Source organism: Bufo gargarizans, chromosome 7, assembly GCF_014858855.1.
Source record: "Bufo gargarizans isolate SCDJY-AF-19 chromosome 7, ASM1485885v1, whole genome shotgun sequence".
Taxonomy (NCBI): domain Eukaryota; kingdom Metazoa; phylum Chordata; class Amphibia; order Anura; family Bufonidae; genus Bufo; species Bufo gargarizans.
Genome location: NC_058086.1, coordinates 83,986,386 through 84,014,236, shown reverse-complemented (window position 1 = coordinate 84,014,236; position 27,851 = coordinate 83,986,386). Strand labels below are relative to the sequence as shown.

At 48.0% G+C, this 27,851-nt stretch overlaps 1 protein-coding gene across 3 annotated transcripts in view; it reads right to left on the bottom strand.

The window, feature by feature from the left end:
• Positions 1–27,851, bottom strand: part of LOC122943575 (putative RNA-binding protein Luc7-like 2) — a 98,354-nt gene that overhangs the window by 43,128 nt on the left and 27,375 nt on the right. For all 3 annotated transcript variants that reach the window (XM_044301425.1, XM_044301424.1, XM_044301426.1), the window contains 2 exons: positions 22,637–22,735; positions 7,142–7,252 (listed from right to left, as the gene is read on the bottom strand). In XM_044301425.1, the coding sequence (XP_044157360.1) occupies positions 7,142–7,252; positions 22,637–22,735 (210 nt within the window). The remainder of the gene's footprint in view (positions 1–7,141; positions 7,253–22,636; positions 22,736–27,851) is intronic.

Below are 27,851 nucleotides of genomic sequence, written 5' to 3'. Positions count from 1 at the left end.
CTGAAGCAACCAATAATGCAGAGGCCCGGATGATCGGGGCACGTGTCACATTGAGTTGTGGTGTCCTTCCGTATCCCCCTCCTGTGACACACTCTGCACCTTTTTTGGGTTCGTCCCTTCTTTCCAGTATGGGGGACCACACCTGGAAAGTGTTGGCCAGGGACGATCCGGGCGCCTACAGTTCCCGAGGTACTCCGGCCTGCTCTTTCCCGGTCCGAAAAGATCAGGGCCTTGAGGACTGCCTCATAGAACTGGAGGAATGTCCCTGTGCTGCCAGCGCTTCGGGATAGTACAAAAGAGTTGTACATGGCAACCTTCACCAAGTAGACCGCAACTTTTTTGTACCATGACCGGGTTTTGCGCATGGCGTTATATGGCTTGAGGACTTGATCAGAGAGATCAACTCCTCCCATATACCGATTGTAGGCGACGATACAATCGGGCTTGAGGACCGTTGCCGCGGTACCTCGCACAGGGACAGGGGTGATGCCGTTACCATGAATTGTGGGGACAGCATAAGGACATCCCTCTTGTCCTTATACCTGACCAGCAACAGGTTTCCAGTGGTAAGGGCACGGGTCTCACCCCTGGGGATAGGTACCTGGAGGGGGAGGGCAGGGAGGCCGCGTTGATTTTTCCGCACGGTCCCACAAGCGAACGTGGATCTGGCGGCAAGGGACTGGAACAAGGGGATACTGGTATAAAAGTTATCCACGTAAAGGTGGTAACCCTTATCCAGCAGTGGGAACATAAGGTCCCACACAAGTTTCCCGGTAACACCCAGAGTGGGGGGACATTCTGGGGGTTGAATCCGGGAATCTCGCCCCTCGTATATACGAAATTTGTAAGTGTACCCTGAGGTACACTCACAAATTTTGTATAGCTTCACACCATACCTCGCTCGCTTGGTGGGCACATACTGGCGGAAAATGAGTCTCCCCTTGAACGCAATGAGAGACTCATCAACCGCGACCTCTCTTCCAGGTACATAGGCCTCCATGAATTTGGCCCCAAAGTGATCGATGACCGGCCGTATCTTGTACAGACGGTCATGGGCAGGATCACCTCGGGGGGGACATGCTGCATTATCGGAATAATGCAGATATTTCCGGATGGCCTCAAACCGGGAGCGTGTCATGGCCGTACTGTAAAGTGGGGTCTGGTATAGGACGTCCCCACTCCAGTACAGCCTGACACTGGGTTTCTTGACCAGCCCCATATGCAGCACGAGGCCCCAAAATGTCCTCATTTCGGCTGCACTGACCGGCGTCCAGCCACCGGGCCTGGCCAAAAAGGAGCCCGGGTGTTGAGCGACGAACTGTTGGGCGTACAGATTCGTCTGCTCCACCATCAGATTTACCAGTGGGTCACTGAAAAAATGACGAAAAAAGTCATATTCAGTGTAGCCCACTGTGGAAATCTGGATTCCTGATTGGCCTACAAAATCAGGAATCACGGGCTCGTATCGCTCTGGGCTACACCAGACAAATTCACCGGCAGGGTGCTCCGGTGGATTTAACTGGTGGGCCGGGAAACCAGTACGAGCCCCAGAGCTGCTCGTACTAGGCTGGGCCACAGGGTCCCTAACATGGCGGTCCCCTTGCTCCACCTGGCGGCGTCTCCGCCGCCTTGGGGGCTCATCATCATCGCTAGATGATGAGGAGGATGCGGATGACAACAGGAATGTGGGGTCATCCTCATCCTCACTGGGACTCTCGGATTCAGAGGCAAGCTGGGCGTATGCCTCCTCGGCCGAGAACGTCCGGCGGGCCATAGGGGAGTGTGTGTCTGCGTGTATATGTGCGTGTGTGTAACTCTTTAATTTTGTGTGCGTGTGTGTGGGGGCACGGGTGTTCACGAACTCACCCTAAAAACTAAAAAAAAAAAAAAAAAAAAAAAAAACTGACTAAAAAAAAGGCCAAAAAATGTGGGAAAAAAAATTCAAAACCGCTGATCAACCGTCCGAAGTTGATCAGCGGTGGGGTGTGCGATGCGCTAACAGTGGCCGGACACTAAGAGTGCCGGCCACAGTCAGCGTACACAAAAAAAAAAAAAAAATCCTGCACCCCAAAAAAGTGGGGGAAGAGGGGAGGGGGGGCAGGGGGGGGGGCAAGTGGCAGCACCCCTGGGGGGTCTAGGGTCACACAGCTGTGCTGTGGACCCCAGACACCCTAACTAGGGTGATGCAATGAAAAGTAAAAAAACTAACTTTCCCTTTTTTTCCCTGCCTAACCCAAACTTTCCCTAGCTGTCCCTATGTACCTGATGGGGGGTGCTGGTGGCAGAGATCGGGTCCTGGGGGCACAGATCGGGTGCAGGCAGCGGCAGCAGACACGTGCAGGCAGCTCCTCTCTCCTCCGGCTCCGGAACACAAAAGGAGGAGGAGAGGAGCGCCTGCCTCTTTTGAATCTGCCGCCGGACCGCCCACTGACCAATCAGAAAGCGATCCTGAGTGGTGATGTCACCATCACCACTCAGGATCGCTGGATGGCGATTGGTGGAGTGAAATCACACCACCATCACCATCCTGTTCCGGGTTATCGGGTCTTCAGAGACCCGAATAACCCGGAAACGCAGAAAACCGCAGGTCTGAATTGACCTGCGGTTTTCTGCGATCGCCGACATGGGGGGGTCACAGGACCCCCCGGCGCATTTGCCCCAGGTGCCTGCTCAATGATTTGAGCAGGCACCGTGTTCCGATCACCGCCCGCCGAGCGGCGGTGATCGGAACCATTCATGACGTACCGGTACGTCATGTGTCCTTAAGTACCAGGACATCATGACGTACCGGTACGTCATGTGTCCTTAAGAGGTTAATGGGGTGGATAACAGTAAACAAGTACAGAATCTCCTGGGAGACCTGCAGCAAAGAGTGTAGACATAACGTAGTCTAACAACTTTCTTTTATCATAAAGGATATGTCCTTTGAATAAAGAGTAGAAGTCCCTTCATCCACTGTGATTAGGGACCATTTCTGGAGCAGCTTCATGGAGTCTCTCGGTGACGTGATCACGTGGGTGGTTCCGTTTTTGAAGATCAGTAGTTTCACCGGGTAGCCCCACTTGTATGGGATGTTGTGATCCCTGAGAATTTTGGTAGCCTGAGAATTCTCTGCGTCTGTTTAACGTAGCAGTGGAGAGGTCTGAGAATAATGAGATTTTTGTGAACTCACCTGTAAAATCTCTTTCTCGCTTAATTCATTGGGGGACACAGGATCGTGGGTATAGCTTACTGCTGCCACTAGGAGGCGACACTAGGCTGAAAACTGTTATGCTCTCTCCAGGCTGGAGGGGGTATAGCCTGCAGGGGAGGAGCTATCAGTTTGTGCTTCAGCAGTAGGAGAAAACAGTACCGAAACAAAAACATAACTAGTAAGGACCACTGCCCAACAAAAACCGAACCGGACACCAGTCCCAACCGGCAACTCTGACCCACTGGCCTCATAAGAACGAGAAAAAAATGGGTGGGTGCTGTGTCCCCCAATGAATAAAGCGAGAAAGAGATTTTACAGGCGAGTTCACAAAAATCTCGTTTTCTTGCTCATATCATTGGGGGACACAGGACCGTGGGACGTCCTAAAGCAGTCCCCAGGGCGGGAAAACAACCACAGGCCCCAACTCCCTCATGTAAGACACTACACTGCGGCCTGTAAAACAGGGGAGCAGCATCCGCCGAGGCGAAAGAATGCACCTGGTAAAATTTTGTGAAGGTGTGTAAAGAAGACCAAGTCGCTGCCTTACACAATTGAGACGCCGAAGGGTGGTGAAGGTGAGCCCAAGAAGCCCTGATCGCCCTGGTAGAGTGAGCCGTGATACCGGGAGGAGGAACCCTGCCTTTGGAGCGGTAGGCCTCGGCAATGGCCGATCTAATCCACCGAGCAATCGTCACCTTGGAGGCTGCCAAACCTTTGCGAGGACCCTCCGAGATCACGAACAGGGAGTCCATACGCAGAATCGACACACATCCCTTGTTGGCTAGCCGAAATCAGGCTGTCCACCATGGATGCAATCTGAGAAGAATGCTCCACCTCCACATCCGCATCCGAATCCCCAAGCTCTCCCTCTGACAGGGGGGGGGGGGATGCTGAGGCGTCAGAGGAGGAACGGTTGCCTGCTCTGGGGCGCTTACTAGGAAGTCTGCCTCTGGTTTGTGCGGTCTGCGACTGTGCGGACTGCACCGGCGGTGATTTCTCCACCAAACGACCCAGCAATGAAAGGGTGGATTGGGAGATCTTAGAGAGGTCTTCCACTGCCCGTGACAGGGATCTTGCCCAGTCTGGTTCCCCCTGGACAGGACGATCCGGGGCTTCTGTGAGCTGTTGGGCCCTAGAGGGATGGCTCTGTGCAGACTTCTGACATGCAGAGCACAGTGATAGTGACTGACCACGACGGAATTTTGCCGAGCACGAAGAGCAGGCATAGTAAGTGGTCTTGCAAGGTGCCTGAGGGGGGTCAGTGGCCGGGTCAGACATGGTCAATCTCCTGCTGGATGGGGGTAAAGATAGCCTACCAGTATGGAGGTCCCAAGTCCTGTGTCCTACCCACGCAGCGCCGGGGAAGAAGCAGGAAGTTCAACTCTGGCGGGAGAATAAGCCACGCCCCCTTCCAGCCCGGGAGCGGCAGCCTAATGCTGAAGTGGGGAGGCCACGCCTTCCGCTCTGTGCACGTGACCGCAGCTGCGGCCCGAGTGCTTCTAATTCTCCTCTACATCCTATTCTCACCTGCCTGACCGCAGCGGTAGGGAACCGCTGCGGTTAACGTGGTGCCCAGCGCCCTACATGTGCGCCGTGTTCCCTTATCTTCCGGTTGCAAGAAACGCGGCCTGGGGCTAAGCTGCTGTCCCCAACTAACAGTGCCGCGCCTTCCGGGTAAGCGCTGGTGCGCGATGCGGCAGAGGAAGGCGGGCGGCGGCGGGAGGAGGGCGTCTGCACCGGCGGAATGTGGAAAGGGAGGACGCGGCACGCGAACATCAGGGACTGGAAGGGGTGGTCTCAACCACCGCACAGTCCCTGAGAGAACCCCTCCACCTGAGAAGGAATGAATGGCATTGAGGTCAGGAACACGGTCTTGCAAGTGGGGGAGGGAGGGACCATTGGGGTAGCCACTGCATCTGGGGATGACGGAGGTCTACTTACCCGTCTTCATCTGTGGCCTTCACCCTATAATGGATCACCAGCAGGGCCACCCTATGACCGCTGGCACCAGGCGACAGGGGTCCAGGCAGAGGTAGGGCTGAAGAGAGGGTGACCCTTTTGCTGGGGGGAGGCAGGGAAGCGAGGCTGCCCTGGTCCACTTTTCTTCTTGGGGGAGGCGAGGCGGTGGAGTAGGTGCACCGGCCAGCCTCCCGGGGATACAGGGACGCAAACGACCCTGTGCCCCCTTCCAGTCGTCTGAACAAAAAAATAAAATCTAAAATCAAACGCCATCCTGCAAAGCAGGGAGGTCTGCCTCCTATGACACTAAGCTAAAAACTGATATGCTCTCTCCAGGCTGGAGGGGGTATAGTCTGCAGGGGAGGAGCTAACAGCTTTCAGCCTAGTGTCGCCTCCTAGTGGCAGCAGCAAGCTATACCCACGGTCCTGTGTCCCCCAATGATATGAGCGAGAAATTAATATATTCTTGAAGCAATCTTGGAGATCTTGGGTAGAGTTTGTCGCTTTGAGGATTAATTCCTTAAAATGGTAGAAATGAAGCCTGGCGATGATGTCCCTGGGAGCGGCACTAGGAGCACTTTTAGGTTTAGGGATTCTGTGCACTCTGTCAATCATTAAGTCCCTTTGTTCCACTTTTGGGATCAAAGCAACAAAATAATCAGTAAGAAAGTCCTTGATAGCATCAGGGTCCATGGTCTCAGGGATTCCTTAAAATCTTAGATTGTTGCGCCTTGAACGATCTTCAAGATCTGCTAGTTTGAGTTTTAGAGCAGTTATTTCATCCTCTGCTTCATTATATGCGTCCACTAGTTGATTGTGGGCATTAGTAAATTCCTCCATTTTATCCTCAATATGACTTGTTCTTTCTCCAATTTGAGTAATATCTTTCTGTAATGCATAAAAAGCTGTGGAGATATATTTTTTTGAATGGAGTGCCTCAGGTCACAAAACAGGGACCTTAGGGTGGCTTCAGTGACTGGTACTGACTGACCACTAGTAGTTGGGGATGGGGAGGAGTGAATTGCAGATATGATTGATTCATTCTTTTCACAAGGAGGTGCTGCTGCTTCCTTCAGTATATTTTCAATACTTTCTGCTGCAGCTTCATGCCTATTTGGGAGGGGAGATAGATTCAGCCCTGCAGTTCTGGATAGAGGGCTTCTTCCTCCAGCACTCCTGAGCTGTGCAGAGGTTTTCAAACTCCTGCGCTGTATCGGGAGCGCGTGGTGCGGAGAGCGGGCGCCATTTTGGATTTCCTCCTGGCCCTGAGCTCTTCTGAACGCAGCGATTTTGCTCGGCGGCTCTCCCTTTCTCCTCATTCTGCCCATACCTGATGGTGGGGGGCAAGTTCCGGCTGGTTATCGCCTCTTTTGTGAGGTCGCTGGGTTCGTTGGTGCCTGCTGTGAGCCGCTACTTTGCTTTAGGCTCCAGAGCTAGTGCAGGACGCATCCGCTCAGCTCCACATCTGGCTCCGCCCCCATTCTTGGTATCTTAAAGGGATTGCGTAAGAATGTGGGGATTGGGTCAACCCACTGACCACACACTTTACCAGACCAATACAGGGAACATTACGTGTTGAAAACATCTGGTTTGGCCACTGGTTGCGGTAAAGACCGGATCCCCTTGCATCATGTGACCATTTGTCATGCTGTAAGTGGAGCCGATCGCAATTAGCCACAGTGATGTCAAACTGGATGTTTACAGCGAGGGAGCCAGCGCCGGGAAGCAGGCAAGTGATCTTCCCTTTCCAGGTCCCTATAATGGGGCTATCCAGGCAAAACCTTGCATGACTGGTGCTCTTCGAATCCCTGTGTCATGCACTGACCCCTCAGGTCCTTCACCATGTGTAACAGTAAGGAGTATTCCTATATAAAGACATTTATAATCTTTATATCCCATGCATATGTATACATCTAGTACATACTATTGTTCATGGTGAGATATCATACAATAAGTTACTTGTACAGAAAATACATTTACTGGTCTTACTTTGGCAGCTACTTCTGCACTTATTTCCTCCTGCGTATCAGCCAGTCTTTTTTTTGCAATGTCGGTTCGCCTGTCACAGTCTGCAATGAATGACTTCAAGTGGTCCATTGCCTATTAGAGAAGGGATATAGTTTTACAATCGAATAACAATCATATAACTTACAGTGGCATGTAGAGTGATGATTGTAGGTAATATGGTGCCACAAGCCTTCACATAGACCTAAAATATTTAGTTTTGCTGTGCGCATAAAACCCAGGACTCAATAACTGGAGGCAGTACCTTGCCGTAAAGTAGCACTTTAACATATGTATGTATAGCATTTGGCTCTTAATTTGGAGACAGCTACTGGGTGCACAACTCCAACTATTAACGAGCCCTTTCTTTAGATGCAATAGTTGCCTAGTGTCTCCTCTAGTCTCCAAATGGGCATACAAAAATAAAAATGCCAATATCATCTTCATTGAAAAACGAGATTTTTGTGAACTCACCTGTAAAATCTCTTTCTCGCGTGGTTCATTGGGGGGACACAGGACCATGGGTATAGCTTGCTGGTGACACTAGGTTGAAAAAAAGACTTAGCTCCTCCCCTGCAGGATATACCCCCTCCAGCCTGGAGAGTTTGTGCTCAAGCAGTAGGAGCAGTAGAAACATGTGCAAAATGAAAGAACGCAACAAACGCCGGAGGGAGCGAACCCGCTAAACACCCGACTGGCAACCAAACATCACCATCAACAATAATAAAGTGGGTGCTGTGTCCCCCAATGAACCACGCGAGAAAGATTTTACAGGCGAGTTCACAAAAATCTCGTTTTCTCCCTGCCCTGGTATCATTGGGGGACACATGACCGTGTGATGTCCTAAAGCAGTCCACGGGGAGGGAATTTTTTATTTTTTTTATCCATGCCCATGGAAATAGCACCCTCGAGAATGCTTAATACCAGGAATGCCACCTTCCCAGAAAGAAAAGGGCGGGGGGGGGGGAAACGACTTGCAGAGAGGGGTCATGTTCCTCACTGAACGCCAAACGACCCATCGGACGAAACCAGGTACCTGGCCCTAACCCTGGAAGCAGAACCAAAATCCCAGGCCACAGGATAAACCTCTGCTAAACAGAGGAAGCAGTCAATTGGCAGACCGATGGCCGTAGAGGTTTGCGGGGAGACTGAGAAGCTGGTTGATCACCCACAGAGAAAAAACACCTGAATCAGACACGCCCAACCACAGGCCAAAGAACCAATACATTTGAGATAGGTAGAAGTAAAACTGATGTGAAAATCACTGGCGGTGAGGAGCTCAGTCAGCGACCATATACTGACAGTGTGGCAACACTGCTCGACAGAAATTTCGCCCAGACCAATATACGAGAAAGACTCCTGCCGGATGGAGTGTGATGACGACGTTCAACGCCCCACCCGTACCTGAGAAAACACAGGTCACATAGGAAAAAAATAAAATAAAAATAGTGATGGGCTACTGGCCAGGTAGACAGAAGGGAGAGACAAGCAAGATTCAGCTCCAGAAAAGGTGTTCAGTTCCAGAAACGAAACTTCTATCAGCGGTGGTAAGGCGTGACAGCACCCCCGCTCTGCCTGGCGTGGTGAGTCTCAGTCTATCCACAGAATGGGCACTGAAAAAGTATGACCACCATCGGATTGACATGACCGTCATTACTCATGTCGTAAGAGAGGTAATTGCAGATACAGGTAGCACCCCCAGGACCAATGGGAAGGCTTCACCTGTAGAAAGAGGGATGTGAGGCATCGCTGCACACCAGCCAGGACCGGAACAAACACCCTGTGCCAATGCAGATGAGGAGAAAATAGTAACGTAGGAGCCACCAAGGCTTGCGGGGTGGCCTTGAACCCGAGCCAGAAAAGGAAAGGGATGGAAGGAGAAAATAGGCCAGGGCTAAAGCCCATTCTCTATCTGAGACTGGTACTATAAAGAAGAAGCCACAGAATGATAGTGACGTCGTCAAACTCCGCCTAAGGAAGAACCCATGCACCATATTCCAGCTGATGAGGGGACCACACGGCAGAGGTCCCCGAATTGAATGCGGCATTAGAAGAATCCGCCACCGAAGGAGCTGTGGAGGGGGAACCATAGTATGTTGTGACAGCGCAAAGACCCCTCGTACCGTTGTAGCCACAGCATGCCCCGTTAGCGCAAAACTGAGGGGGAGGCCTGAGGACTTGCTGTAGAAGTCATGGAACCATACGGCCCCAGTAAAAAGGGTATTCCCATCTTAATGATCACTGTTAAATCTGTTAATGATTTAACAGTGATCATTTTTCTAAATATATTTAATTTACTAATCCCCACCCCTTAGAAGAAAATGAACATATACTTACCTGACTGTTGTCTTCTGTCTCCCCTGGTTACGGCCACCGCTCTTCTCCGGAATCGTGGTGGCCGCGCTTGCGCAGACGTCTTCTTCTTTTCTCCCGGCCGGGCGCAGTCCTGAAAGCGCACGCCGAGGCCGCACTATGGTGATTTTTTCCTGGCCAGTATAGTATACTTGCCAGGAAGACGTCACCAGGGGGCATGCGCGGTGGCGTGCGCGTTCAGTCTAGCACGCGGCCCGGCCGGGAGAAGACTTCAATCAAGATGGAGCCCACCCCCTGCCAAAACCAGGAAGTGGACAGTGCGCCGGGAGCAGGTAAGTATAAAACAGCGTGATGGGAATACCCCTTTAAGTAGAGCCAATCTAAAAAACACTCCCCCACTGCAATAACTACGAACCCTAGCACCAGCGTAGAAACTACACCTATGGAGGAGAACACACTGTAGTAGCTAAACCAGAGTGCCAGCATAACCACTTTCCCAGATAAGGGGGAGTGGAGCTAGAAAATACAGAGTCAGTGCGACCCTCGACTCGCTGGAGCGAAATCACTATATTATGTGCAATGGCGTACACCCTCCATATTGTTGAGGACAAATACCATGACAGACTAATGGTGGAGGCCCATGGAGATGTGGTTCTCTAGAACACTTAAGTGTTGCCGGGTAACCCCTTGAGAGGACAGAGGGTGACATTCATGCCCCAAACCAGCAACGGCAAGAAGAGAGGATACAACGGGGAAACGGCTACGGTATCTGAACCAATCAGACCCGTAGCCAACTGTACTGGAAGTACCCCACTAATGGAGTTTGGCAATGCTTACGTCGAGCATTGCCTCAGTGGCAGTGCAATCAAACAGTGGTAGTGCAACAAAAGGTGGAAAAATGCATATGGCAGGAACTGTATCCCGAGGAAGTACAAGCACACCACCTAAGGAAAGGGGTGATGCATATGGAAGGAACCGTACCCAATGGTAGAGAAATTACACCGGTTATGGACAGGGATAATGCTTATGGTGAGTCCCGTACCCGGTGAGAGTGCAATTACTCCACCTAAGAGAGGGGTAAGGCATATGGAAAACACTGAAATCAGTGATAATGCCATAACGCCATCTATGGAAGAGGCTAATGTATAAGGTAAGTATTGTACCCCGCAGAAATGCAATTCCACCACCTACGGAAGAGGGAACGCCTGCGGCCAGCGCTAGTGCAGTTAGTCCACTAAGAAAGGAGGTAATGCCTCAGGCAAGTACCTTGTCCAGTAGTAGCGCAAATACTCCGCCTATGGAAGGGGGTACTGCATACGACAAGCACTGCTGTCTACCGTGGATGCAATCTTGGAAGATTGCGCTGGGTTCATGACAGAGTCCAAGTCAGTAATCCCTCCCTCAGACCAAACTTCTCCAGGGAGGAAGGGTGCTTCTGAGCGTGACCCTGGGGAGGAATTTTGGTTTGTGCAGAGGTGATCGAGCAGTTTGTGCAGAGGTACTGCATACAACCGCACCACAGGCTGAAATTCCATGCTGAGACATGACCTTCCCACCTGATAACATTGATTATAGCAAACACTCTGTACAGTGTCAGGTAAGCCCACGGAAGTGGGACACCACAACGCGCTGACCGACCGAACTGTAAGCATTTAGGCGGGCATATATTTATATAAGAGAGATATGAATATCAATCCCAAAATCAAAAGCCCAAGCCACATTCCTGGTTTTCTCTATATATGAACACCCCACAACTGGATTTACCCATTATCCTTTTCCACATATGAATCTCCTACAACTGGATTTATCATATCATCCTTGTCTATATAAGAACCTCCTACAACTGTATTCACTATATTACCTTTATAATTGAAGACAAACGCTAAAATCGATTAGTATACAGGATTAGAGGCGTTCCTTTATGCAGAGATAGAGAACATGTGGAGTGACTTCGTGGTCTATTTATTATATATACACTACTATATATTTTACTATATTTGGGGTACACCCACCCACTCATTTTGTTTTGTTTTTAGTTTGTATATTTTATACATAGATTTTAATACCTCAATAAATATATGTGTATCCATGTGAATCCGTTTAATACTTATACTACTTACCATTGGAAGGGTGATTCAATTGGACTAGAGCACCAATCCTTGTATATGGTAGAGTGAGCTATTGCCGATCATTATGCACACAGCGATACTTAAATATGTCTATTTGTTTAATTTTTGTTAAAGGAGTTGTCAGTTATTTTTTTGGTTCTTTGTATGTGTCCAACTAATCAAATGTAAAGGCTTTGGGGGCGGAGCCTAGCGGCGCATGGAGTAGGACGCACGCCGCACTAGCTCCGGCAAGAATCCTGACTAAAATACCCACGACGGTGGCGATATACCCTCCACACATCCAGAGGAGCAGGGGACATAGCCAGGAAGCGGTCCGGTGCGGAGAAATATAAGCATGCCTGCAAAGAGAGGCAAAACGCCGAGCCGGCAGGACAGAGAGGCACGGTCCCAAGATGGCGCTGAGGAGGAAGAGTGGCCTGACCTGGGGGCGGCGGTGAGTCAGGGAGCGGCAGCGCGGCTGGAGCGCTTCGCTCACAAGCCACACCAGCTCCCCAGCCCTGTGTGGGGAGAAGGAGAGGGCACCCTGTCACAGGTGGAGGAAGGCTCAGGGGAGCAAGATAACCCCTGTAAAGAAGATCAGCAGTCCCCAGTTCAGCATGAGGAGGGGGCGAGTGCTAGCCTGTGCAGCACTGGGAAGTGTCTGCCTGTAATCAATGCCCCTGAGCCCACCCTGAAAGATGTGATGGCAGCTATTGCTAGCTGTAACGCCACCCTCCAGAATATGAATATTAATATTGGAAGTCTAAAAGCGGACATGTCCATTATCCGTCATGACCTGCATAAGGTGGCTGAACGCACCTCAGAAGTGGAGAGGAGGGTCTCGGATCTGGAAGATGGGGCTGTTACCCTACAGAGAGAGAGCCGGGCTGCGTCAAAGGATATAGCGGCGCTCTACGCTAAAACCGACGACCTCGAAAACCGTTCTCGACGCAATAATATAAGGCTGGTGGGCATTCCTGAGAAGTCTGAGGGCCCAGAGGCCACTGATTTTATTGAGAAATGGCTCGCGGAAAAATTCCGCGATAGAGGACTTTCTGCACTTTACGCTGTTGAACGAGCGCATAGGGTCCCCACCAGGCCTTTGCCGCCAGGACGTCCGCCACGTCCAATACTGGCTAAAATCCTGCACTATCGAGACAGGGACACTATACTGAGGGCTGCAAGGTCTCATCCTGATTTAAAAATTAATGGAGTTCAGGTGTCCCTGTTCCCTGACTATTCGTCGGATGTACAGAAAAAGAGAGCTCGCTTTGTGGAGATTAAACGGAGGCTGAGAGATTTGCAAGTACAGTACTCCATGATGTTCCCGGCCAGGCTCAGGGTGGTGGCGTTTGGATCCGCGGTGTTCTTTGAGGACTCGGATGCTGCGGTCAAGTGGCTGGATCAAAATGAGCGTCGCCTTAGGATTCCATCAACAGACACCTGAGACTGTTGGACATTCCTGCTCCTGATTGAAGTTTTGAAGTCCCAGGGACTGTCCACCCACCGTTGTGGACATTTTCTTTTGTCTTTAGCCGGTTGCTGGAGACATCTTGTGGGTAGAGCATACGCCCGAGGTTGCTCCCCACCTTCTCAATGTGCCTGTGTACGGTATCGTGCTGGATGCTGTGCTGCTTCAGGCGCTGTTGGGCCAGGTTCACAATGTTGGCCCCGAGTTCATTACTGAATCTAATTATGCTGCATATGTTTACTGTCTGGGGAGGGTTAGTTGGGTGGGGGGAGGGAGGGGGGAAGGGGTTAGCGGGGGTTAATACTGTCAAAGGTGCTATTGTTGGCTATTCTAAAATGCTGAAACGTACAGTCCTTGTATATTCTGTTGGGGAAAGTAGGGAGGAGAGGGGAGTCTGTAATCTGATGATTAACAATGTTTTTTCCCGCAGCGGTTGGGAGGTGGAAAGGTGTGGATCTCAAATGTACTTTTATATATGCATGCATTCTTATGGGACCTGTTACGAGAATACTTAGCTGGAATGTGAGGGGAATGGCGGATGCTACGAAGAGACACGGTCTGTTCCGGTACCTATCTAGATATCAGCCGGCAATAATATGCTTGCAAGAAACGCATGTGACCAAACAATCTATACATGTCATGCAAAAGCCGTGGCTGGGTTATTCTGTGCATTCCGTCTTCTCCTCGCATTCCAGAGGGGTTAGTATCCTAGTCTATAAGAATATCATATTTGAATGTCTCAGGGAATGTGTGGATGAAGAGGGAAGGTTTATAGGAATGCATTGTGTGGTTCAAGGGATAAGAATGGTGCTAGCGACAATCTATATACCCCCACCATTTTCCTCAGTGCCTTTAAGGAAACTTATGGAGTTTATGGCAGAATTCTCTGAACTTCCAATGTTGATAGTGGGAGATTTTAATAATGTACTTGACAGTTCGCTCGATAGATGCCAGATCACACCTAGTGGTAGTAATGCGGGTGAAACCTTGTTTGCAAGAATACTGAGGGAACTAGGTCTGATGGATGTATGGAGAGAGACCCACCCCCTGGACAGGAAATACTCGTGTTGCTCCTCGACTTATGGCTCCCTGTCGCGTATAGATCTGGGTCTGGTAAATGCGCATATGTTCCCGTTTGTACAGAACTCAGAATATCTTGCTAGGACCCTATCTGACCACTCCTTATTTAGCATCGCCCTCGACATCTCTGTGACAGCCAGGCCGGGGGTTAGTTGCTGGCGATTGAATGCCTTTTGGTTAAAACTGATGGGTGAGCCGACTGATATGCTTCAATCCCTTAGGGAATATTTTTGTATAAATGAAGGGACTGCGTCTCCGTCAGTCGTCTGGGATGCAATGAAGGCCTTCCTCAGAGGATCCTTTATTAAAACAGTCAGTCGGATTAAATCTAAATCTAGAGAGCTTGATCGGCAGAAGCAGGATAATATGAGGATAGCGGAGGAAGCTTTTGTGTTAAATCCTTCTATCATGACAAGCAATACCTTGAAGGCTAGGCAGGAGGAGTTGAGGTGTCACCTTTTGGAGGTAGCAGAGAGGAAACGACTGTTTTACAAGCAGCAATTTTTTACTGAGGGTGAGAGTGTGGGCCATATGCTCTCGGTTATCGCAAAAGCGCAGCAAGGGTCACAATGTATATCTGGCCTGTTAGATGCTGGCGGCGTCCTCAGGCGTGATACGGATAACATTTTGAATATACTGAATAATTTTTACTCCTCTCTGTATACTTCTAGGGTGACATGCTCGGATGCGGATATTGACACCTTTTTAGCCACATTAAATCTCCCTAAGCTTTCCAGGGAAGACAGTATGCGATTAGAGGAGCCGATTGAGTTGGAAGAATTGAAGGCGGCATTAGCTGCTATGGCCAACGACAAGGCTCCAGGTTTAGATGGGCTTTCCGGCGGAAGTTTATAAGTCCTTTTCGGAAGTGCTGCTCCCGGAACTTCTGAAGGTATTAAATTATTCCAAGGAGAGGGGGGAGTTGCCTCCGTCCATGCAGGAGGCGGTAATAGTAGTCATTCCTAAGCCAGACAAGGATCACTCTCTCCCTGACTCATATAGACCGATATCGTTGCTCTCCGCTGATGTTAAGTTGCTTGCAAAGGTCTTGGCCATGCGTCTGTCTAAAGTGATTTTGTCTATCATACACTCTGACCAGACTGGCTTCATGCCTCAGAAGTCAACGTCAATTAATATTAGAAGAGTGTTTGCCAGTATTCAACTTCCAGCTGATAATGTTGGAGATAGAGCTATCCTTTCTTTAGATGCGGCCAAGGCCTTTGACAGCATTGAGTGGCGATTCTTGTGGAGAGTTATGGCGTATATGGGATTTGGAGATGAATATATATCCTGGGTCCGGGTGCTATATTCTAAACCCAAAGCATGTATCAGGGCGAATGGAGGAGTGTCCCCCAAGTTCTGCCTGGGCCGGGGTACTAGACAGGGGTGCCCGTTGTCGCCTCTGCTATTTGCAGTTGCGATTGAGCCATTGGCCGCAGCAATTCGGAAATCGACGGACATTCGGGGGTTCCAATATGGGACAGTTGATAATAAAGTGGCGATGTATGCAGACGACACTTTGCTTTTTCTGGGGGATACTGGTCCATCGTTGGAAGCGGCTATGAAAATCATTGATTGCTTCAGGGATCTGTCGGGTCTGACTATTAACTGGAGTAAGTCGGCGATTATGCTGCTTGACGGGCAAGTGCAATCACAGACAGTGCGAGACAGAAGTATTCCATGTGTAGCGACCTTTAAGTACTTGGGTATCCATATATCCCCGAGAATACGAGACTTTGGGCGCCTTAATTTTGACCCGCTGGTTGTTAAATTTCGTAATAAAACTAAGGCATGGTGTAAATTATATCTGTCAGTGGCGGGAAGAGCCAATCTCATTAAAATGGTGTTGATGCCCCAGCTACTCTATGTTCTACATAATTCCCCGGTCTGGCTGTCAAAGTCCAAATTTGCTCCAATCAATGCTACTTTCAGGGAGCTCATATGGCGGAAGGGGCATCCGAGAATTAAGCTGGAAACGTTGCAATATCCTAAAACGGAAGGGGGCCTTGCAGTGCCAAACCCCTGGGTGTACTTCCTGGCGGCTCAATGCCAACATTTTAAGGGGTGGCTGGAACTGGAGTCGAGTGAGATGTCGTGTCAGTTGTTTAAGTATTGCTTGTCCTCTAGTGACCTACTGCTAATCCTTGAGACTAAGGGGGCTGGAAGGAGTGGTCCGATGGGTGATTTGGGACATTTGATGCAATCCGTGTGGAATAGGGTCAAGCTCCTGAGGGGGGTTTTCGGCAATACGGAATACACTCCACTGTGGGATAATCCCGTGCTGCCGGAATTCCTCTCCCTGTCTGAGTTTGGGGCATGGAAAGGGAAGGGTATTCTGAGGTTGGGACATCTTTTAGAGGAAAAGAAGTTCATGTCATTTGCCAGATTTCAGGAGAAGTATGAACTGCCTAGAACTCACTTTTATAAGTACCTTCAGGTGAGACACGCTTACAACTCCACATTTAAAGGTACAACTATGGTGGCGGGGAGAGATGCTGCATTGCACCTGATTCTGTCCAGGGGGGCGAGGAGAGGTATGATTTCCTGTATATACAAGATGTTGCTTGATAAGTTTCTAATGTCACATCCGCTTGCGGCTAAAAGTAAATGGGAAAAAGATGTTGGCGAATTAACTGACAACCAGTGGTCTGACATACTGGAGGCGATACCTCTCTCTTCCTTGAGTGAAGGGCGTAAACTCTCACAGCTGTTTATTGTCCATAGAGTCTACAAAACACCGTTTTTTTTTGTTCCGTATAGGGTTTAGACCCACGGATGAATGTCCAAGATGCTCTGTGGTGTCTGCAGATTTGTTGCATATGATGTGGACGTGCGAAAGGTTGGGGAGATACTGGGAGTTGGTACGTCAGACGACACAGGACGTTTACAAAGTACGAATACCCTCTGACCCGAAAGTGTGTGTGTTGGGATATGTCTCTGAATTGGCCACCGGTCAGGTGCATAAAATAGCTATAGGTAGAGTGTTGTATGTTGCTAGGAAATTAATCGCCTTACATTGGATACAGACAGCGCCGCCAACGCTAGGTGAATTCTTAAGTGCGGTTGACGTGATGCTGAGTTATGAACGGATGGTATACCAGAAGCGTGGATGCCCAGCGAAATTTGAAAAATTGTGGGATCCATGGCTGTCGTTTCGACGTCTGAATAGAGGTGTTTAACAATGTGCCTTTTGAATCTTGCAGGTTGGGTGGGGTGGGATGGGAGGGGTGGGGGGGTTGGATTGTAATCTGTTTACTGCACATAGCTTGGCGTCCTTTTCGTTATTAGCCGTATGGACAGCATGTCTCTATGTCATCCTTGTACGTAATATGATAAAACGTGTAGCTACATTGTAAAATGTTCAATAAAAAATGATCTGATTTAAAAAAAAATGTAAAGGCTTTATAATGCACTTACTGCATCTACAGTTGCTGCTTTTTTCAGATTTCACTGAGGGTCAGCTTCTCTTCCTGCTCTTTGGTGCACAAGCCTGAAAAAGCAGAGGTGTCTGTACACAAGTCACTGTGCTGGCCAAGCCCCCCTGCACTGCCTGCTCTCTCCCTGGATTCTTCAGGGAAAAAACGTTAACCCCTTCAGCAGCACAGACTCAGGGCTGAAGGCTTTATTGAGCAGCTGCAGGCAGTGAGGAGACAAATGCCGCGCACAGGAGCTAACAGACTGGAGGAGTTCTGCAGAGCATTGCACAAGAACAGGTATGGGGAAGATACTGTGTGCATCAGCAGTGTAATTGTACAGCTGAGACTTGTAGTCCTACACATACAACATGCTGCCGAGTCTCCCCACAGTAGGACATGTCACTCAGGGCAGACTTATTCACTGCTTTTGCGGAGCAGCAGAGATTGTTGTTATTGCAGGTAAACAAAGGGCCAGAAGAGAACCAGGGAAATGAGGAAATAACATTTTTTGTGCCTAAAACTTGTTTAGCTTAGTTATATATTGCTGCCCATCAGATTTACATTGCTATATTTTTTTTTCATAACTCAGTCGACCACTACGTTTTACACAGTAAAAGCATTTTGGGGGAAAAAAAAAATTCATTTTCTGAAAGCCATTTTTTTTTTTTTTTTTGGTCTGAGACCAAAATAAGCTCCTCTTCTCCCCCCCCCAGAAGGGGGGAACATACGGTTACCAGTTACATACTACCACCAGGATGGTTTGTCGGATACAGCGCCTTGAGATAGTACAAGTACACCGCTGAGGACGACGGTAATGGGTGCCAGATGCATACTAGAACCAGAACAGAGTGATGAATACAGCATCTGGGGATGGTACCATCATGCTGCATGAAGAAGGTCCACATGATTGCCTAGCACACATTAGAGCCAGGAAAGGGCAATGCAGGAGCCGTATGGGCCACAGATTGTACCAATAGGGCAAAACACTTGGAGATACTACAAATACTCCGCCTGAGAACAGGAGTAATCTGGCTGCATGATGCACACTATAATGGGAGTGAAGACATGGCTACAGCATCTGGCGCTGGTATAGGTACTCCACTTAATAAAGGAGTTATATGGCTGCATGATGCACACTAGAACTAGACAGGGGCAATGGCTACAGCATTTGGAGATGGTACAGGTACTCTACCTAATCAGGGAGTAATACGGCTGTGTAGTGAAGACTAAGGCCAGACAGGTGTAATGGCTACAGCATCTGGAGATGGTACATGTACTCCACCTCTGCATGGTGCACACTAGAACCAGACAGGAGCAATTGCTACAGCATCTGAAGATGGCATCTGTACTTCACTTGATTAGGGAGAAATACGGCTGCATGGTGCACACTAGAACAGGACAGGACAGTTGTAATAGCTACAGCCTCTGGAGATGGTACAAGTATTCCACCCAATAATAGAGTAATGTGGCTACATGGTGCACACTAGTACCAGACAAGTGAAATGGCTATAGCGTCTGAAGATGGTACGGGTACTCCACCCAATAATGGAGTAATATAGTGCATGGAGTGCATTAGAACCAGACAGGTGAAATGGCTATAGCATCTTAAGATGGTACAGGTACTCCGCTTAATAAGGGAGTAATATGGTTGTGTGGTGCACACTAGCACCAGGATGGTGTATTGGCTACAGCGTCTGGAGAATACGGTAGCCTGGAACACTCTCCGACTAAGAGGGTGTGTTGAATACAGACCCTGGTAATATTGAAATTACTCCAGCTGAAAAGGAGATACATTGGAACCAGGAAAGTTTGCCAGATACAGCATTTGGCAGTGGTAGGAGTACCCCCCTGTGAAGGGGAAGGCGTACGTACCTGGGACACCACATAAGTGGGTCAGCATGCGAAACACGGTGGCGAGTAAAGCACCACCTACTGGAGAGGCGGCAAGCTGACTTACCTGTGTGGATAATTATCTGTGCAACCAGGGGGATTGCCATCTGAAAATCCACTAAAGGGGGTACCAACCCTGGAGAGGAGAGGTTCCTCAGAGGACATTTGTCTTTGACCACCCAGAGAGATTTAGTATGGTGGAAAACCGCCTGATGCTCTGTTCAGAGTCAGACTCTGAAGAGGTGCAGAGGAGTCCCTCGATGAGGCAGGAGAAACCTGAGGCATTTCTCTCAGTGCTAGTCCTGTCCTGGGAGGAAACCAGGGTGTAGGGGGTGAGCGGGACCTATGAGGAGAGATCCTAGGCCGCTATTGGACTCTGCCCCCTGATATGAACAAGGCAGGAAGCAATGGGGCATGCTGCCGCATGAGGGCAGGGATTTCTGTCCTGGAAGTGACCCGAGGATACAGAGGAGGAGCAGGACCTAGTTGAGACAACCCGAGGTCGATTACAGGACCTGGTGGCTGAGCGTGAGCGTACCCAGTTAGTAGAGGAATGCCTGGCGGGGCAGAGGCAGCTGCATTTGGGTAGGTAAGTGGTCCAATAACTCCACCATAGATTGGGAGGGTAGGGCTAGATTCCCTATGGCCTGGGACACGGAAGGGACCCATTCAGGAGGGGCCTACGCAGAAAGTGGGGGCAGGGAGCCCTGGGGGAGCCTGGAAACCAGGCAATGCACACAAACAGGGTCAGGCTGACCGCATGGCGACTTTCTACAGCAATGGCTCACGAAAAATACGTGGCGACCCCGAAGAGGGCTGGGAATGGGGGGGGGGGGGAAGAGAACACGGTCAGGTGCTGTGTCCCCGAAGGGGTGTTGCGGCTGCCACAGAAGCGTGCAGGAAGGCTTTATGGGATGATCATTTATGCTGGCAAGATAGAGGCCCTGAAGCCAGAGTTAAGTGAAAACTCTGCCCACTGGGGGGGGCAGGTAAAAAAAAAAAAAAAAAGAGCGGGAAGCCAGAAGGGGGCGGGAGAGGATGCCGCCTAGTCAAGGTAAAGGCCAGGGCCTTGATTAATTAAGCAGCCGGAAAAAGTGAGCCAACAGCAGGACGGAACCGCGGGACACCGGGGGCCCTCCGGAAAGAAAAAAATTTTTTTTTAAAAAACAGGGAAAAAGGCGCACCTGGGACCCGAGTACAGGCCAGAGAAGATGCGGCCTAGTCCCGGCAGAAGCCAGAGACTAAGGTAGAAGGGAAGGCCGGGGAGGGGCATGGGTGGCCAGGAGACGGGTTTCCCAGGCCCCCTGAATAAAGTGTAACCTACCCCCTGGCCAAAGAAGGGGAACTAACCAGAGACCCCATGGGACACAGGGGATAATACTTATCGTCCGGCGTCTTCAAGTGCCACAGGGTCACCCCTTCGGCAAACTAGCACTTACGTGGGACTACCGGCATGCCACTGCGGATGCAGTAATGGGGGACCGACATGGTACTCAAAGTACGCGTGCGAAGGGGGTGCAACCAAAGTGGATATCCACGATGGAGCCCCATCCTGCAGCAGGCAGAAACCTGCAGACAAAAAGAAAAAAAGGAATAAAATAAAAAAGCAAGACCTGCAAAAAAAATGAATAAATAAATAAATAAAAAACAGCAGGTCATGTCTGCCTCCTACGACACTAGACTAAAACTGATTAGCCTAGTGTCTGTGTAGAGGGCATAGCCCACCTGGGCGGAGCCAACCTTTTTGATCTCTAGTGTCGCCTCCTAGTGGTAGCTGGGCGTATACCCATGGTGCTGTGTCACCCAATGACATTAATGAGAAAACACTGCTTGCAGCGTTATTCTGTCCGTGATGGGAGCGCTACCAAACGGAACGGAATACATTCTGGTGCACTCAGTTTAGTTACGTTTTGACCTCATTGACAATGAATGGGGACAAAACTGAAGTGTTTTCATCCGCTATTGAGATCCTATGACAGATCTCAGTAGCGGAATTTAAAAACGATAATGTGAAAGTAGCCTTATATAGCTCATCGTGACATGGTATTCGTCCGTTTTTCCTTTATTTTTTCTTCAATTTTTTACATTTTATATGACTTGATTATGGGAAAGGGCCTTTTTTTTAACTTTTAATCTTTGTCCCAACTTTTGGGGGTCTGATCTTCTCTACAAAGCATTACAATACATTGTGTATTGTAATGCATTGCCTGTGAGTATTTACACTGACAACCTGGGGGCTGGATCTCATACGCTTCCGTAGTTGGCAAGCTGCAATGCCTGTGTAAGGCATCGGGCTGCCACAGTAGCCATCAGATCCCCATCACCGCAGCGCGAGGACCCGATGGGGTGAAAGAGGGACCCCGTACCCTCCGCAGTCAGAGTAAGATGTACTGCGCTGATACCCTACAGGTTAAACTGATTATTTCATCACATAAATTGGTGGAATATTGAGACCCGCTCCTATCCAAGCGGGGCGCACTGCACATGTTTCCTCAAAGGAAAAACCTAGTACATATAAAACTATGATAATACTTCAAATATTTTAATAAGGTCATGCAGTTTGAAATGTGTGCTTTTTACATTTCAGGAATTGACACACCTCAAAATAATCTTTATACAATGCCAGCATATTTCACAGCAATAAATGCTAAGTACTAAAGTGACAAAATCAATACAGATGTATGAACAATGAGAGACAAAAAGGTCCTAGTCCTAAATACAGGTTTGATTTATATATTTGTTACACTAAACTTTAAACACTTACCAAAGATCTCTTGACCACATGGCAGAAAAGCATTATTACCAGCATCCATATATTAACAAATCGACACAAGCAAATCATAATTTTATATTTTCTCTTACTTTTTGTAATCTAACTTGTTTGCCACCGAGTCAGAAAATACTGTTGGAGAACATGATTTTATTATTTATTTTTACACCACATTTCCACAATAACTAAAGCTGTCATAGCTGTGAATAGCATGTCTTACTGAGGAGTACAAGTCCAGGCAACGTGAAAAATGGCACATTATGAGGGCTTTGCTGGGTTTAGTAGGATCAAGCAGCTGTCATTTGACAATTGTCCCTACGTTCATATGATCACTGGGACCAGGAGAGGCAGCAGCATCTCTGTTTCGACTGCAAACACAGCACTGATATTGGTATAGATATCGAGAAGGCAAAAGAATTTAACAAAACTTACATCAAGCTCAAAGAAGAAATCTTGTTGTTTAGATGCAATCTCATAATCTGCTCTCAAGGCCAAGTCATGTACCTTCAAACATTCTCCCAGATCCATTCTCTGCAGAAGGAATATTACAGTTTATTACAGAAAGAATTACTTTAGGAAGAAATAAATATGACAGCAGAACTGTAGTTACCAGGCATTGCCACTACACTTTGTACAGCGCTGTGCGACTGGTGACAGAGGCTGCAGGGATCAGCTTAAAGGGATTCCGTCACCTGGATTTTGCCTATAGAGCTACTAGATCGCTGATAGCACGTCCGCAATATCCGTTCCCCATAGCGCTCGATGTGTGTGTGTGTGTGTGTGTAAATGAGGCAAGTAAGGTGCCCAAGGGGCTGTTACTAACATTTTTAATGCCCAGCCACGCCCACTGTGAAGGAGCCCAGCACCACCTGCATCCTCCAAATCTCCTCCTTGTTCCCCGAGGTCACCAAGTTAGAGTGCCGTAACCTCGTGCATGCGCGAGTACGTGGCATGTCAGTGCCAACATATGTTGTGCATTTTCATACGTATACAATATTATCTAATGACGTTATAATCAAAATGTATGCTCATCTCATTGCCTTCAAGAATAAAATCAGCCTGAACCAAAGTTCTATTATGTTGCTGAGGAAGCAAAGATGAGTTCATTGCAAGTTCAGTTTATATAAAAATAATTGTGAACATAAACGGACATTGTATTTAAAAAGTTATTACAAAAGATATGGGACTATCTAGAGGAGTAAACCTACTTTAAGACATGTCTGTCTGGAGGGAACAAGGTTATTTTATAGATAAGCAATGGCTTGATAAGGACTCATATCCTTGAGGCACACCTGCTGTATGAGGTTCAATTTACATATTCATAATTAGATAGAGATATATATAGATATATATAGAGAGAGATATATAGATATATTTAGTTTACAACATATGGTAATTCATATAATGTGTTATCTATGTGTAACAATGTATCGATTTATATATATGTTATACCATGTATTTATCATTTAGAAGGTATTGTAGAAGGTACAGAAACATTGAAGTAAGTTTATGTTAATTGGATTTCTGAGAAGAGTAAATGTTATTTCAAAACAATAGTTATTCATGGATGTAGATACCGTATTTTTCGCCCTATAGGACGCACCGGCCCATAAGACGCACCTAGGTTTTTGGGGAGGAAAATAAGAAAAAAAAAAATTTTTACCAAAAGGTGTGCTGTGTGTTTGGTGGGTTTGGAACTAATGGTGGTCTGTGGATGGCACTATTACTGGGGATCTGTGGATGACGGAAACTGTTATGGGGGGATCTGTGGATGACGGACACTGTTATGGGGGGATCTGTGGATGACGGACACTGTTATGGGGGGGATCTGTGGATGACGGACACTGTTATGGAGGGGGATCTGTGGATGACGGTCACTGTTATGGGGGGATCTGTGGATGACGGTCACTGTTATGGGGGGATCTGTGGATGACGGTCACTGTTATGGGGGGGGATCTGTGGCTTGCACTGTTACAGGGGGGGATCTGTGGCTTGCACTGTTACAGGGGGGGATCTGTGGCTGGCAAAAGGTGTGCTGTGTGTTTGGTGGGTTTGGAACTAATGGTGGTCTGTGGATGGCACTATTACTGGGGATCTGTGGATGACGGACACTGTTATGGGGGAGATCTGTGGATGACGGACACTGTTATGGGGGAGATCTGTGGATGACGGACACTGTTATGGGGGAGATCTGTGGATGACGGACACTGTTATGGGGGAGATCTGTGGATGACGGACACTGTTATGGGGGAGATCTGTGGATGACGGACACTGTTATGGGGGAGATCTGTGGATGACGGACACTGTTATGGGGGAGATCTGTGGATGACGGACACTGTTATGGGGGAGATCTGTGGATGACGGACACTGTTATGGGGGAGATCTGTGGATGACGGACACTGTTATGGGGGAGATCTGTGGATGACGGACACTGTTATGGGGGAGATCTGTGGATGACGGACACTGTTATGGGGGAGATCTGTGGATGACGGACACTGTTATGGGGGAGATCTGTGGATGACGGACACCGTTATGGGGGGAGATCTGTGGATGACGGACACCGTTATGGGGGGGGGATCTGTGGATGACGGACACTGTTATGGGGGGGATCTGTGGATGACGGACACTGTTAGGGGGGGGGATCTGTGGATGACGGACACTGTTATGGGGGGGGATCTGTGGATGACGGACACTGTTATGGGGGGGGATCTGTGGATGACGGACACTGTTATGGGGGGATCTGTGGATGACGGACACTGTTATGGGGGGATCTGTGGATGACGGACACTGTTATGGGGGGATCTGTGGATGACGGACACTGTTATGGGGGGATCTGTGGATGACGGACACTGTTATGGGGGGGATCTGTGGATGACGGACACTGTTATGGAGGGGGATCTGTGGATGACGGACACTGTTATGGGGGGGATCTGTGGATGACTGTCACTGTTATGGGGGGGATCTGTGGCTTGCACTGTTACAGGGGGGATCTGTGGCTGGCACTGTTACAGGGGGGGGAATCTGTGGCTGGCACTGTTGTATATGTGCCATCCACAGACCCCCAGCCCATAACAGTGCCATCCACAGACCCCCCAGCCCATAACTGTGCCATCCACAGATCGCTGCTGTTTTCAGGCAGGACGGTCGGGCGGGCGGCGCGTCTCACTGACGTCACTTGCCTGCGCCGCCTGCTTCATTCATAAAGTAGGCGGCGCAGGCACGTGACAAGAGTTACGCTGCCGCCCGCCCTCCTGGCCTGCATGAATTCAACAGCAGCGATTAGATGTAAGTTAGTAATAGGAGTGAGGGGGCATGTTTGATAATTATTAATTGAATATGACATCGTATATTAGTATACTGGAGCGGCGGGGCGGTGCTATACTACACTGACTGCACCGCCCCGCCCCGCCGCTATTGCCAGCCCCCAGACACTCCTCCCAGTCCCTCCCCGAGTCCCCGCTCACTGATACATCGCTGCCAGCGATGTAAAACTGCAAGTATTCGCCCCATAAGACGCAGGGGCATTTCTCCCCCATTTTGGGGGAAGAAAAAGTGCGTCTTATGGGGCGAAAAATACGGTAAGTGAAATGTACAAGTTCCAATGCCAAGCATCAAAGCCGTTATATAAAATTTTCATCAAGTTAACCTATGGTATATTTCAGTAAGATAGGAGAAGACAGCCAACTCCAACAAGTCTAGGATATAGGTAATTAAAAGTGTCAGGAAAAGAGCTTCCTCAATGATTTATATTAAGAATGTCAAGCAGGTCATGAGAACTTATTATTAGATATTTAATTTTAATGCTTAAAAGTTGTGATGTTCATCTGCAGTACCGCAGTGCCATCTGGAGGACAATATTATATTATTTCATTATTTGTTCTATACCATATTAGGAGTTGATATGACATCATGGTGTTATTAGCATGCGAATACACCCACCTTACCTGATTGGGAATCCCTAATCTAAAAGGGATGATTCTTAGATAAGGGGGGAATAATTACTCGTGTGCGGAGTAGCAAGGGAGGAAGCCATAGAGATCCATATATCCATCCATCTAATCAAAAAGATAAACTTTACCAGAAGAAACTTGGATTATGTTTTAGTTCTTCAGAACTGATCCCATCTGAACTCTGTCTACCTTTGACCCAGTAACGTATATTTTGTTTACTACTCGTGAAATTAATAAGATATTTCTCTCGGTATATAGCCAAGAGTTCCCATACTGTGGGAATATATAGTCTTAGGTGCCTCCATAATGCTGATTATTCTCTTAGCAAAGATGCATATTGTTAATGGAAGATCTGACATTATTTGAAAAGAGGACTAAAACCCTTGGAAAGTTATTTTCCATAGTCTGATTGCCGAGCTGAATATTTTATCATATTTTTGATTGCTCATAGGAAAACAGAGTCAAGGGATAACAGTTATTTTCCTGTATATCCGTGTTTTATTGTTATAGCCTGTTTGATAAAAAAGAAGATCCTAAGTTTCTCTTGGTATACGAGTCTGTTTGTTAAAAGTATGACACTGGTTGTCATAAATCATTAAATCATACTGTGCTGATCAGATAGGGGTGTGTTTTGGGCATTATTTTATAATTTCATCATTTGTTTTGCAATTGTATTGTTTTATATTCTTTGTTTTTATAATAATAAACGATTATATATTTTTGCATATACAATTGTCCCTTTGTTTCACTGCTTGCACAAATCAAATTAAGATACCTGATGAAAAGAACGTAGAGGCGTGTTTATGTCCACCTGAAGGATAATATAATTTTTATACTTTTTTTAAATTATCCTCTCTTTTATATGAAGATTCTTTTTATATAGAAGATATATGACACTGTTCCTTCAATGTGTTGGGAACGAACTGCGCATGCGCTAGCTGCGAGATTACGGCGCTCTAACTTTGTGACGTCCGGGATCAAGGAGGAGATTTGGAGGATGCGGGCGGTGCTGGGCTCCTTACTTGCCTCATTTACATATATAATCTTTTTTTTGCCTAAATGAAAGCATTGAGAACTATGGGAAATGTATATTGTATAGTTAGAGAGTCAGTTAATTTTTTTGCAGATTGTCTTGGGCAGAGGCTCATTTTTTGCGGGATGAGAGGATGTTTTATTGGCACTATTTTGGGGTACATATGACTTTTTGATCGCCTGCTATTACACTTTTTGTGATGTAAGGTGACAAAAAAAATTGCTTTTTTTACACCGTTTTAATTAAAAAAATTTGACTGTGTTCATCTGAGGAGTTAGGTAATATGGTATTTTTTATAGTTCAGGTTCTTACGGACACGGCGATACCTAATATGTATACTTTTTTAAATTATTTTAGTTTTACAAATTATTATAAAAAAAAAAAAGTTTAAAAAAAATTGTTTGCGTCTCCAAAGTCTGAGAGCCATAGTTTTTTGGGGTTTTTTTCTGGGCAATTGTCTGTGGCCAAATAGAATTAAAATTGGGGAAGGGGATTATAAATTTAGTATTCCATGGAAGTGTGGTACTCCCTGAAGCAGCTGTCAATGCAGAGGCCCACATGATCGGGGCACATGTCACACCGAGTGGTGGTGTCCTTCCGTACCCCCCTCCTGTGACACACACTGCACATTTTTTGGGGACCGTCCCTTCTTTCCAGTATTGGG